A 14,846-nucleotide genomic window follows, 5' to 3' on the forward strand; every position below is an offset into this window, starting at 1 on the left:
ATATAGGTTTTTTTTTTTCTATTAATTGTTAAAATTATTAAGTAAATGTATTAGGCACACCTGACTTTCTCCACAGCCTGTTTCAGTCTCTAGATATTAGAACAGAAAATTCTGTAAGCTGTAAAATCGGAATCTGCATCTTTACTAAGGAAATCACGCGGAACAATTCCACAATTAAAGGTTTCAATTTCCAATAAAATTCACTCAGTAAGAAGAAATGTACACATAAAATCAGTGACAACTGTGCTACATTGCTCTTATGAAAAAAAAAGAAGATAGAACATAACCCTAATGGAGAAAAAACATGTAAATGGTGTATTTCCGTGATTCTGGTGTATTTCCATGATTCCGGTATTTAGGTTACTGTTTTGGCTTGCACTGCTGCCAGCAAAGCCTCACAGATACTGTGATACATTATGGAGGTGGTGCAGCTCTAAGTGGTCAGATGAGTATCATCTGCGAGCCGGAGCCCATTTGCCCCTGCCAATGGCCTGATTAACTCTGAAAGGCAACAAAACTGTACAGAACAACAAACGTGAAAAAAGCAAACTCCAGCAACTGATTAGCAGCAGTGGAGACAGCAGCTGAGAGGAAATGGTCATGGACTGCCTCTTAACAGCTCACTGGGACAACTAAACAGCAAACCTCCCTTTCACATTATCTTCTGTAGAATGATAACATTTCAAATGGTTTATATATTTTAACAAAAAATATCCATTTTAGCCTCATTTGCTGCAGGTAAAATACACTATTTCTGGTGAACAAGCAACAAGTTATTGCTACTTCACAACTTAATCTACTTTTAAAAAGAGTTGCTTAGACTGTTTTGTGAGAGTCATCTGTTGTACAAACTGCTGCAGAAATGGTGTTACTCCGCAGCTGATACTTAAACACTGTTGTGAAGTAACACTGAGCTGAATTTTAACTTATTCACTATAACAGAACAAAATGCAAACAACTTTAAATAAGCATCTCCGAAATGGGAAGTGCAGTATCTCAGAACACCATCAAGTAAAATTCTTGGTGAAAACAATGAAAATATAGGATTCCAAGTCAGATATGGCTTTCCGTACTGGAACATGTAATTTTTATCTTCCTGTATCGTCATGAATTTAACGTTGTAGGAATTTTACAGCCAGTAATAAAGTCTTAGGCTTAGTGAAATCAATGGATCAGTTTGTCAGTAACTCTAAAATACATGGTAAACCCAGAAATTTATCCACAGTGATGTTAGAATTCTAACTATCAAAAAGCCATGCTATTGCTTGTCCCCTCTCTCTCCTCCCATTATTATTTTGTAAACGAAGATATCTAGCTACCCAGATAATCTCAGAAAAGTTAGATGTATATATGTGTATATGTATACACACACATACACACACCTGAAACAAGATTCCATTCCAAGTAGCTTTCAAAGTTGGATAGTAGTAACTGCACAGTTTTAGAAGTTCATATCTTCTAAGGGATCAAAACTTACGAAAGCTAATGTAGGATGCATTCTTCTTCTGAGCTTGAGCCCATTACTTTTGACCCTATAACTTTTTGAAGAATACTGGCTGCATTGCTTAATATACAGAGAAAAACAATAGTAGCTGGATTGCTGGAATTTTCACTAGCTAAGAGCAACATTGTATCATTCAGTGATAGTATCAATGATCAAAGATGTTCAATTGCCATTAGAGCGTTCCCCAGTTCTGTAACGATTATTTTGTTTAGAATTAAGTTGTATATTGTTGCACATAATTTTCCTTGCTGTAGGATTGTAAACAAAATTATGGAGAAGTGTTGATTCAATATCTGTGTTCCAAGTAGCAAAGTACCACTGGCAGTATAAAAGACAACTGTTCATTTCAGTACTTCAGCAGCAGTGAGGTTGAGTGACTCTGAGGGTGTAAAGCAATGCACTGCACCACGCTATGTGCTTCACTACAAAATTATAGGTAGCCAGAAAAGATCTATCACATGACTTAGCACACCAATTGCACAACATGTTTAATTGTTGCTTTCAGAACAAATTGGAAGTTAGGGCACAAGTTATTCTGGGACTTTAACTTGTGAACTGATACCAGGTCACAACATGGAACAACAACTTATTCTCTGTCCCAGTGATACAACAGCAAAGTAGATAGGCAAGTGATGATGAAATTATTTTCTGTGTGCCAAAGTGTATACCTTAGAACCAGGTTTGCCCCAAGGCTACAGGCATCATCCCATGCATGCTTCCAACTATAATTGTTGACTATGAATTTCAGACATAACACAAAGTTTCATGAAAAGTGAAGTCCAATACCTCAAACACAGTCATTTACTTATTTTTTGTTTCCTCTGATCTTGTGTGCCTTGGTTTCCTGTTTGTATTATTACCCTTTTATTACTTATGGAAGGTAAAGGAGACAACTCTAAAAAATACACTGCTAAGGAATAAGCAGATGTTATAGCTGGAGCTTTCTAAACATTTTACCAAATGTCTTGGGAAGTCCCCCTGACTGGAAGTTAGCCAACATTATAGCTATCTACTAGAAGGGCATGAAAGACAACCCAGGAAACTATAGACCTCTTAGTCTAACCTCGGTACCTGGACATTATGGAGTCTATTATCCTGAGTGCTGCTGAAAGGAATTTAAAGAACAAAGAAATTATCAGGAATAGTTAACACAGGTTCATCAAGTGAAAGTCCTGCCTTAGTAATTTTATGAACTTCTACAATGAAGTTCTCTCTTTAGTGGATGAAAGGAAGGTAGGTGGTAGATGTAATCTTTCTGGATGTTAGTAAGGCTTTTGATACAGTCCCTCACAGCATCCTTCTGAACAAATAGTCTAACTGTGAGTTAACAGGTATATTTTACACCGTGTGATGAACTGACTGAATGGTAGAGCTCAAATAGTTGCAGTGAATAGGGCTACATCTGGCTGGCAGCTTGTCATTAGTGGTGTTCCCAGGTTCTTAGTTCTAGGGTCGGTTCTGTTCATTGTTTTTATCCATGATCTGGTTGCAGCAGTTGAACACATCCTTAGCAAGTCTATTGACAATATTAAACTGGAAGGTGCTGTTGACTACCTGGAGGGATAAGAGGCCTTGCAGAAGGATAATCTGGACAATCATCAGTGGCACAAAGCTAAATGCCAGATTCTGTACCAGGGACAGAGTAATGCAGGTCACAGGTATAGACTGGGAGACAAGTGATCAGAGAACAGCCCTGTAGTAAAGGATCTAAGGGTGCTGGTTTACAGTAGGGTCTATATGTGTTAACAGCATTCCCTGGCAGCCAAGGTCTCCACAATATAAAAAGGATGTTAAAATACTTAAAAGTATCCAGAGGATACTTTTACAAAGGTGGTAAAATGGCTGGAAGGTACGTCCTATGAGGAGAAGCTGAGGACACTTGGGTTGTCTAGTTTGGAGAAAAGAAGGTTAAGAGGTGACCTCACTGCTCTCTACAGATCCCTGAGGAAGGGAAATGAAGAGGGAGGTGCTGATCTCTTCTTCCTGGTAACCAACACCTGCAAACAGCACAACGATGCACCTGGTGAGGTATAGAATGGACATTATGAAAAATTTCTTTACCATGAAGGTGGTGAAATATTGCAACAAGCTTCCTAGAGAGGTGGTTGATATCCCATGCCTGTCATTGTTCAAAGGGCATTTGGACAATGCTCTCATTAATATACTTTAACTCTTGGTTATCCCTGAAATGGTCAGGCAGTTGGACTCAATGGCCTCTGTAGGTCCCTTCCAACTGAACTGTTCTATTGTAGTGTAAAAGACCCGTGACATGCTAGTTTGCATTAAGTGAATTCTGACCACCCATGTACTCAAAGGCTCTAATCAAGACTTTCAGTCTTCACTGAGTCTTTGGTCTCTTAAGAGAAAAATCTCTTAAGATTTTTCATAATGTTCTAATGCAGTGTTAATTTTTTTTTTTTAAAGTAATTCATGTTTTTTAATATAAATGCAGCATTCTTCCAGCTGTCTATATATAAATGAAAACTTCATTTCTACAATGTGGAGCTATACTTTTTTCATACTAGTCATCTGATGATCGAAATACCTGGTTCCACACCTTTGCTATTTCAGATAATGGAGTTACTGGCAATGACAGCAGTGAGATACATTATTTCTGGCTGAGAGTGAGGGTCACAAAAATTTTGCTCCTGTTTTAGAAACATTACTGACAGGTTCCAAGCATTAATATTGCTACGTTCTAATCCACATTTGGGAATAACAAGCATGACTGCTCTGCTGTTCAGCCATTCCTTTCCAATCTTTTTAGAAAAGAGGCCTTTTGTCCTCCTCATCTAACACTGTTCCATCCACCTCACCTAGACACCTAGACACTTTGGCCTTTAGGGGTGGGTGAGCTGTTCAGTAGTCACTACGCTAACTGTTACACACGGAGTTTCCCCCTCCTCTACCTCATATCTTTTGCTTTATCCCTTTCTTTTGCTCAGATGAGAGCACAGAGAGAGAAAAGCACTAGTATTATATTTCATGCATTTCCTTCATGGCCTAATCCCAGCAATTCTCCCTTAGTGCAAAAAGGGTATTCTTATACTTATCAGGAATCTGGTGCTCGAGTACTTTCTCAGACTGAAGCTCTGAGCAGAGGGGGCACAAACACTATTTGGGGACTACTTACTATTTGTAGGAGACAGCTTTCCCAATTTTATCCCATACAAAGAAGACTTAGGAGGATTAAGCAAAGCAGCCCATACTCCAATAAAAAAGTACTATACAAGCCCTTTTTTTCTGCTTATAAATCCTTGAAATTTGTCATTAAGAGACACGTAACACTTTTTAAAGAAGTTTCTGCTTTTATGTTTGTCTCTACTTGTACACAACTATAGCAAGACTATGAACAACATTGAATTTCCAATCTAATAATTAAAACATGCAAACAAAGTTACTGGGCTCCTATACAACAGTGTAGCAGCAGAATAAAGTCACTGTTTCTATGGCTCTTCTGAAGCCTAGGTAACAGCAAACCCTAGGTAACAGCAAACTCTTGTTTGTGTTATCTGTCAGGGGACTTCATGGGGCACTTTCTTCATCACACTGTTGACTGAAATTAAGCCTTGCCAGAAATCATTTTTCTTTATATTGTTTGGAATTAAAACCATATTAAACTGATCCATTATGAAAATTCTCTTCTATCTTTGTTTTTCAGACCATGTCTGCATCCTTAGGCAATGAAACTATTTTTATAATTGTAATAAAACAACAAAGTGTTGACTTTAAGTTAAGAAAATTGTTGCTTGAATGACTAAATACTTCAACAAACACAATAAATCCTTCTAACTTTAACATACAGATAAAACACATGCATGAACAGGTCCATATATTTCACAGTTTATGACATGTAAGTTTGCTTAAACTTATTTCAGTCTTCTGCTCAGTGTTTATAGAGCAGGTCTGAATCTCTAAATTTTAATACTGCCTTCTATCCTTAAGGAAGAAAATGAAAAATTGCCATTAGAAATATCCAGCTCATAGCACAAAGTACAACAGTAATGTTATACTCCTGTAAGAAACACAACTGAAGCAACTGTCTTACAAATAATATTTCAATGAAGATAGAAATAATGAAAGAATACTGTCTGTGGGTATCTTGCCATAGAAATTTCTATTTGGCAATGTAAATGGAGAATCCTAGATTTCAATGTTTGCTTCCTCCCAAAGCTATGGTAGCTTTCTACCAGAGCTGAAAAATCAGGTCTGTTATCATTACTCTTGCAGGATAAAAGGCCAGAAAAAAAATGAAGGAACACAACAACAAGAACGTAACATATTTTACAACAAAATCTCTAGAGAATTATTTTCATTTTTTTCTGAAGAGCAACAAAGAGAGAACCTGACATTTAAAAAGAGTTAAAAAACAGTATTTGGAACAATTATCTTATATTCTATACTATTTAAATATTCTTTAAAGAAGAAAATGCAGAATTATTTCCTCTGGACTTATAAGTAATACCACAATCGCCAAATAATTTAAATTTGGTTTCAGGAACAATTAGGTGCAAATTATTTATCTATTTATTTTTAAATGTTTGCACCTCTAATCTCTCAACTGCATTAACTCTTCTAATATCAGAGACTGTTTTAGACTCCTTTTCCCCTCCTTCTGGCCCCGAATCCTACATACCTAATCCACCAGACAAACATTATAATCAGTGTTGAGAAAACAGAGTTCCTTCCCTGAATACATGGAGAAAGAGAGAGCTGACTTCTACCATTCTGCTTGTACCGCTACCTGCTGCAAGTCTAACTAGGACAGAATATTACCTATAGGCAGTGTCATATGTTACAGAAGTATGCAAACGGATCTCACCCCATGGTAGAAGATGTAGACAGAATGTTAACTCCATAGAAAGGTAGAATTAAAAATGCATGTTATAAAATGTTGGTAATTATTCTTTATAATGACATACATTTTTTTTTTTTTATCAGTTACTCATTTGTGATGGCAGTAAGCGTTCTACTGCTTTCAGTTCCCAAATCCTTTGCTATTAATCACACTTGTAGACTTCTGCTTTAAATAAGGATACTGTGTTCACAGAAGAAAAAAATCCTCACCAATACCATTGTTGAGCAACTGGTACATAAAAGATTAATTTACACATTTACAGACTAATGTGAAAGACAGTTGACACACAATGGATGCAACTGATGTAGAAAACAGGCTCTAGAGAAAGTCTTCACCTGTTCACTATAAAGTAAATTTCAGAAATTTTGGAATATTCAATAGGACAACTAACAAGACAGAAAAATTTAAAGCAGGCCATTTTACATATACTATATTAAATATAATTCCTCAAGTTTACTAGATACCTAGCAGCTAAATATGGTACAAAGAACTGATAATCTCTGAGAAACAAATTAATATGTATTTGGAATATTGCACATTTAAATATTACAGTGATTCCTCAAAAGTCCTTTGGAAAATGAACAAGAGTTTAGTTATACAAGCATCACCTGTCTCATCAGTGGCAGACAAAATGCTATTTAATAGCATGATTTCTAATTGTTCTCAAACGGATACTACAATATATGCCAGATGATATTGGAATTTGTGTATGTGTGTACATGTACACAAAGAACATTTTGCTTCTTTAGTGCTTCACGAAAATTTAAATTTTATTTACATTCTCTTTGAAGGTAACAGCTTAAAATTATTAGCAACTGTAATATTAAGGTATTATGAAAGCAAAGGTTATCGTCATAATGGTCAAGACCATGCTCCACCTTGTCAATATACTATTGGTGCTCTGTATTGCAGGTTTATCTGCTACTTAATGTTTTGCAGATGAAAACTTAGAACAACTATTTTAATACTAAGAGCAATTTTGAAAATATTGGTAAATACTGGTACCCTTTATCATACTTTTCAGTTTTAAATATTCATATGAAAAATTGTAACAAGCATTTACATTTAGTACACCTCCAGAATCTGTTGAATTTGAGTAAACCATGTTACATTTATACATACTGCCTTATCAATTTACTATATTATATAATTTCATTTTAAACAGCTGTATTATTTATTAGTCTAAAGATGTTCAGAATTCTTAAGGAAAGATTCTGTTACTAAAGGCCTGTTACTTTTCTATCTGTTACTTTGTATCAGATAGAAAAGTAATTATGAACCATAAACATTGTGCTTCCATTTTACTCTAATATTTTAAAATGTACATTACAATTATCTAAATAATAGAAGGCCACTTTAATAAACATAATGGTACATATCAACTGTGTCTGTCAATGAGATATTTTGAAATATCTCTATTAGAAACACAAATCAATACACTTAGGGGAACTGCCATAACTGCTTCAAGCAATTTGTATTATCATTTCATTCTTGATGTTCCTACTCGTTGCAACTTACTATGAATGGCGTGAAAATGGCAACCCATCACAACTGATTTTTTTAAGCCTATTGCAAGAATTTTTCTCTTTCTTAATATAATTAAGTATCTTACTAAATACAAGTCTAGATTAAAAGATACAGCCTACAACTCAAGTTTTGTATCTTTATAACTGACCCACCCCTAGCCTGACTCATATTAGAAACATTGTTGATGAAATGGAGAGTTATTTCCACTGCTTCGAACTGAAAGAACCTTGTACAAAGGGAAGCAGTCAAACTTCTGTTATTTTCAAAAAGACAAATCTCTTGAAGATTTTTTCATTGCTGACAAAACCCCCTGGAAAAGCATTCTGGGTACTGACTGAAACTCAGTTATCTCTACCTCCTCTGGGAGTCTGCATAAACTTTAGTAGTCTGTTACAAACGTTCTTTAAAATACAAATTAATTTTGGCCAAATATTTTACAGTAAAAAAGTTTGAGGGAAGTTAGAGAGTTAATAATTAGCTGTGAGGCAGAGATATAGAAGTTTAAGGATGTACATTTACAGTTTGAAGAAAAACGTTTTCATTAGTACCTGTAACAGGCCTAGTTAAAGGAAGAATGATTTTACTTCTGAAATGAGAATGAGGCAGAATTCACTTCTTAAACCAAGTGCAAGTCAATTCAGCACACACAAATATTAGAGCTTGCAAGTCTTTTGTTTTAGGTACATCTACAATTTTTATGAAAATAAAAGTAGGAAATCACACAATAGGGCTAACTGACCTTGTTTTTTGGATTGGATGTATTCATTACACTTCGAGTTTCTTTCCCCGTGTAGATGACAACACCAATTACAGTTCCTGAAAAACAAAGTAAAACAGAGGTGTCAAGTAGTTATGAAAAAATGGTTATAAAGGATATTTATATCTTCTTTAATAACATCCATAAAAGTGACTACAAGATTTCCTTCTTTTCAATTGAAACAATAATTTAAAAGTAACTGGTTAAAGACTTGCATTTGAACTTAAAGTTGTCTCATTTTTTTTTCCAGAAGTTAACACAGCTTAAATAACTGCCCTTCACAAGAAATAAAAAAATTAGTACAACAGTGTTGAATATATCATATACAAATTGCCTGCTAGTTCTGTCACCTATCACAACGTAACATCTACTTCACCCCATTTATTACATTGATAGAATTCCATATAAAAGTATTCTCCTTTTCAGTAACACATAAAAATAATTCTCCAGTCCCAATGATCTTTTAGTTGGTTTTTACTGGAAGGTATACAAAAACTGGCTTTCATTATTTAAAAGACATATGTATTTAGTGATGATAATTCAGATTTTTACTACTATTTAGATTTTTACTACTATGTATCTCACTTTCTAGCACAATCAAAATTTTATATTAATTCTTTTTTCAAGTGACCTGAAGTGGTTTTATGTTAGTACAATCAATAATTGGTCATTTTTGTCATCTTAATGCTGTAAGGAATTAATTAACATAACTTGTCAGACAGACCCTACTAAGAAGACTCTAAAAACTGTAGAAATATTACACTTTTTCTGACATTTGCTTGGTTTTGAAAAATCAAGTCTGTTATCATTACAGAGAGAATAGTTTCCCTGTGCAACGGAACCAAGCAACACTGAGCATCAAAGGGTACATGTATGACTATCTATACAGACTCGGGAAAGGAGCACTCTGTCCCAGATTCCTTTGCCAGCTCCTTAAACATGATCTCTTTCCCACAACACTCCAGCATGATCCTAATCTGGTATTTTCCTCAACAGTGTATAAAGTTAGACCTTACTATGAAGGCTTTTCCTTGCAAGTTTGGTGGACACCCCTTTTTTTTCTCCTTCTCCTCTTTAATTCCTTCCTTCCCTTCTATACTCCTCCACTTGAAAGATGCTTTCCACTGTTTCAATTCTTGGTCTTAAATCCTAGTTCCTCTTCCCAAATTCCTTATTTTCAGTTTTTGTACATAAGAATAACCATGGCCCTTTTTTTCTTCCTACAGTCCTTCTGTCTTATTACACTCAGCAAAAATTAAAGAAAACCATTTTCTCCTGTTTAAAAAATGTTGCAATGGCTCAGTGTCCAAATGCAGCATCTAGCTAATACGAACTCCTTATAATATTTGAGAGACATATGAAACGTTAGTAATATCTAGACTACGTTGTTTTAAAATTATGTAACCTTGTAACTGATTAATACTTTCTGATTAGTATTTACCTGATAAAAGATTTTAAGCAAGCTTTAGCTTCATCGTGGAGTCTACATAAAAGAAAATCTATTACCACATGCAAAAACATGCCTGCTTTTCAGCAAGACCCTATCCACAGCAAGCTGAACAGAACACTTTACAACCTGAAGTTTTAATTAAAGGAAAAAAGATCAATAGCTTTAGTGGGATACAAATGACAACACTACTGACACCACAAGATTTGAGTATAAAAACTTACTAAGGAGGATTAAAAAGATATGAAAATCTCAGTAGCATGAGGAAACCAATGGGAAGGCAGACAAGAGGGAAACAAGAGATTAATAGCCTGAAACAGACAAAGATTTTCAAAAGCCATTAATATTATACATTGTAAAATAATAATACAGTTCCACAGATGAGTTTTTAGATATATTATCAGATTTGATATTGCACTTACCTGAAGCAACAACAGTGCTTGCCCATAACGTATTTTCTATACTAAGGCTTTCGTGAACTGCTGGATCACTGTCTTCCTGTTAAAAATAAGAAGAGTGCTGTTTACAACTAAACAATGTGCTGTTTACAACTGTTTAGTACTAAAGAAAACTTTAGGAGGTAAGATAATCAAGCATATTTGACCAAATTACAGATTGTGGTAAATATTTTACAGAAAATGGGGGACCACTGACTACCAAAGTACACAGCAAGTTCTACATAAGGTCAATAATCAAAACCTATATCAAATTTTCACCTCCATTTTGAAAAAGTCTTTGTGAAAAACAAAAATCCCCACATAAGCACATACACTTTTGTGTATACAGGATCAGTAGCTATAGAAATATTTAAAATTATTGGTTGTATTAGTAACATATGAGGTCTTGATCACTGAAACATTAAATATAAGAAAAGTATTCTGATCTAGCTCAAAAAAATATGATTTTTAGTATCCAGTCATCTTTGTAATACCTAGTAACTTTCTTCTGAGACAAGTGCCTTTGACAAGCTTTATCCATACACTGTATCTTTAATAATTTGTCCTGACTTTATAATGCTCAGATTCCTGTTTTGACCGATGATGGCTCTTGGATTATTCAGATTCTGTGATTATTTCGGCCTTATGAAAGTCTAACTAGGCAGTGCATAGACAAAAATACCTAATTAGAAATTATCCACAGAATACAGGTGTTTCACGGGATGCCACTACTACAGTCAAAATACTAACTGTAGCTGCCTGAGACATGGCAGTTGGTGGAGAGATTGCCTTTTACACGTGTGAATGTTGTTTCAACATACATATTTTTCAATATACAAGCCATTTTAAATCCACATATGTAATTCATTTAGAGGTTTCAAAATCTGTTTCAACAAGGCTAGCAATAGGAGGTAGACTGGCCATATGAGTTGAAAACAGACACGGAATTATTTTATTCCCATCTCAGGCTTTTCAGGAATTGCTAAAGCTAACAGAAAAGCTTTCCTGACATTCTTTCATATTGTCAGAAGGCACTGCTGGTACACAAGGATGATTGGGCTTTTGTAGCAAGAGTGAGTGGGAGGCTGACACTTTGACTAGCACAAACAGGAGTCTTAATTTCACACAGCTTGCCTTGAGATGCACAGACTGTTTTTAGTAAGCAAAAGACATGCTAACCCTGATTAGTATTTTTTAAATCTACAAACTATTCTGCATAATTCAAACTGTTTCATCTGCTTCATTTTTATTTCTATATTTCTTCACAAACTGGAGAAAAAAAAAAGGAAACTCTGCTTAAGTATTCTAATCAAGAAATTTGTGGAGTTTCTCATTAAATCACTAGGTTAACTGAAAACAAATACACAGGCATGTAAGAAAAATGCTTTTATTTCTATGAAGTCATTATTGTACCTCAAGGAGCATATCATGCTAGGGTTCATCAGAGGAGTTACCAGCAAGCATGTAAGGATTATGCATTTTATCAGAGCTGACCCTGAACACCACTTTTATGCATAAATAGAAGAGCAGTTTAAGTATTTAAAACTCAGGGTAGATTAAAAAAAAAAAAAAAAAGTTTTTTTTTCCTGTTCCCCCCACCCAGCTCCAGCAAAGAGAGGCCATCAGTGGAGTTCCACAGAAAACTGTACCAGGACTCAAGCTGTTTCATCATCACTCCAGAACAGGAATGTCTAATGTGGTAACAGAGAAAAAAAAAAAGTATCAATCCCCCTATGAAAGTGGACAGATGAAATTCCCTACTTCAAAATGTAGAGTTATGCACACAAAACACATCCTGAATTCACAAAGTAATGAGCTCTGAGCTGATTGTAACTACTCAGAAAGCAGCTTCTGAGGTTGTTACAAATCTACTAAAATACTAACTTAATAAAGAACAAGCTGAATGCTTAGAATTAGTAGGATAGAAAAAGAGAATAAAATCAAAAATATCATGCCAGTACAAAGAATACATGGTTTAGCCATGTCTTAAGTACGTAGGCTCCAAATTCCTCTTCCACACCCTTCATTCTAAACAGAAAATAAAAGGAACTGGAAACTGTTCATGGTCAAAGCATATAGTCCAAGTAGATTCCGTACTAGTTATGACTAAATAAATTTGAACTCTTTGATTACGGAAATAATAGACACCTATGAAATGGGCAGGGCAGGAAGGCAGGATAGATATTGCTGTCTCTTTCAAAAACAAGAAGGTCATTAATGTGTCAGCAAAATTAAAACTGGCAATTGCTTTTCATAAAGTATGTAATTAACCTGTAGAACTTCTTCCCGTGTCAATGCTAAAAGGCTACACAGATTCAAGGGGGGACTGGGTAAGTTTAAAGAAGGGAAGTTCATTGTGGGTTACTTAGAGAAACCAACACTGACTTAGGAAGTTCCCATGTCATGAGTTGTTAAAAGACAGAAAAATCTTCTGAGGAAGTATTATCATCTTTTTACCTTGTTTCTTATTCTATTTTGTCAGCAGTCTGCTTATGGCAACTGTGAGGAATAGGATACTGAGCTAGGAAATTATTATTTTGCCTTAAGTGTATCCTTCAGTTAGTAGATGTCAAGACAATGAGTTATGAAGCTCTTCCATATTATAAGAAGCAATCAAAAGCCCTTCAGCGATCACAAAGAGCTGACAACACAGCCAAGAAAAATCCACTTGTCCTATGTCTACCTGCTACAAGATTTGTGAAACATCTCCCTTTAGGTAATTCAAAATAGGTTAACATCCAAAGAGCTAAATCTATTTCTACTCACATCACACCCATCAACAGAGTGGTTTGGCAGATAAGCTAACTTCTGCACATTTCCTTACGATCCTTTCAAGCCATTCTGCCCTCATCCAACACCTCCACCTTTCTACAGTTCATTCAATTTACCAAATTCCATACCTTCCACACCCAAATGGTGGAAGATTTAACCCTATTTTCCATTTGTTCAAACAAAGAAACAAAAAATATACCTATGGGTTATGAGTTCAGCAATTTCAGATTATTTCTAATTTAGGGGCTGGGAGCAGAGGAGATGGTAATGACATAAACAAGGAAGAGACGAAGGCTCTGAACAAAACCAGGTCTATGATAAGGAGAAATGCATCTGCAAATTTTCAGACACAATTACAGCTGGCAGAACAGTGTATGGTTTAGGGGTAAACTAACTATTACTCTCTCTAGGAGCGGAAATTTGACATAAAGGGATTTCTTTGTCCAGCTGATCAAGCTTCCGTTTAAGGTCTGCCTGGGTTGAATTTCATTTGGTATCTGTATGTTAATAGGTCTTTAAATTCTGAATTAAACTCGTAACCAGAGCAGAGCAGTTCGGTCCTGCATTCAAGCTTTATATTTAGGCTCAGGTTTTGAAATTATGTACAGTATTGATCACGGATGTTGAAATTGTCAACAGTTCCTATTCTAGGAGATAACTCTTACAACTCTTGCATACGCAGAGAAAAAGGAACAGATGACCAGTGACATAAAAACTGAATGAACTCTACTCTCAGTCCTGAACTCACAATCCAGCTCACCAAAGCTGACCAAGGGACATAACAATTTGCAAGTTGCAATCTAAAAGGTTTCCAAAGCCTTTTAGTTTATCTACTGTAGTAAGATACTTGTAAGAAAAGTTTCCTGAGAACGACAGATACGTTCAAAACCAAATAACCTAATCATTGAAAGAACCAGGGTATCACTTCCACAGACTTTTTCTGTTCCTATTCCTAGCTGGCAGGATGCAGCACTGACAACCAACAACAACTTTTATAGCAAAGTGTTAGAATAGGCATTAGTTTAGTTGCATTGGCCACCCCCTTCCCACATTAATTGGAATTGTTATTCATTAATGGGATTATTACTATTATTATTAATTATTATTCTTGCTACATTCCTCGTACTTGCAGATTAGCTTCCATACCCATGAACTCCCTATTCTCACTTTCTGTAAGGCTGTCAGTAGCTGCATAAGGAAGGCAAGAAAAAAAATTGGAAAACATGATACCATTCCATTCGGTGAAAGGAACACAACAATTGCTTCAAAGGGGTAATTCTCTAAGAAAACATAACTAAATAATGAACCTGCATTCTTTCTACTGGAATACATATAGATACAAAATAAATAACCAAGAAAACATCTGCTTAATTGGCTCAAAGCCAGAAATTCTGCCCATAATTGAATACACAATTTTCTGTATGAAAATTCTCACATCTCTGTATGTATTTTTCCCCAGTGTCAACAGCTACATGCAACAGGTTTGCACTATGAGAGTTTTTTTATTAGTTTGTTTTTAACATCTGAGCTACAAGGCAATGTGT

The 14,846-nt window shown here is 35.3% G+C and overlaps 1 protein-coding gene across 4 annotated transcripts in view; it reads right to left on the bottom strand.

Annotated features, from left to right (window-relative positions):
- The window catches only part of ATP9B (ATPase phospholipid transporting 9B (putative)), a 164,771-nt gene that overhangs the window by 66,503 nt on the left and 83,422 nt on the right, over window positions 1-14,846 (bottom strand). For all 4 annotated transcript variants that reach the window (XM_084508982.1, XM_084508980.1, XM_084508979.1 and 1 more), the window contains 2 exons: window positions 10,516-10,591; window positions 8,629-8,705 (listed from right to left, as the gene is read on the bottom strand). In XM_084508982.1, coding sequence (XP_084365108.1) covers window positions 8,629-8,705; window positions 10,516-10,591 — 153 coding nt within the window. The remainder of the gene's footprint in view (window positions 1-8,628; window positions 8,706-10,515; window positions 10,592-14,846) is intronic.

Source organism: Aythya ferina (assembly GCF_964211825.1).
Source record: "Aythya ferina genome assembly, chromosome: 2".
Lineage (NCBI taxonomy): Eukaryota > Metazoa > Chordata > Aves > Anseriformes > Anatidae > Aythya > Aythya ferina.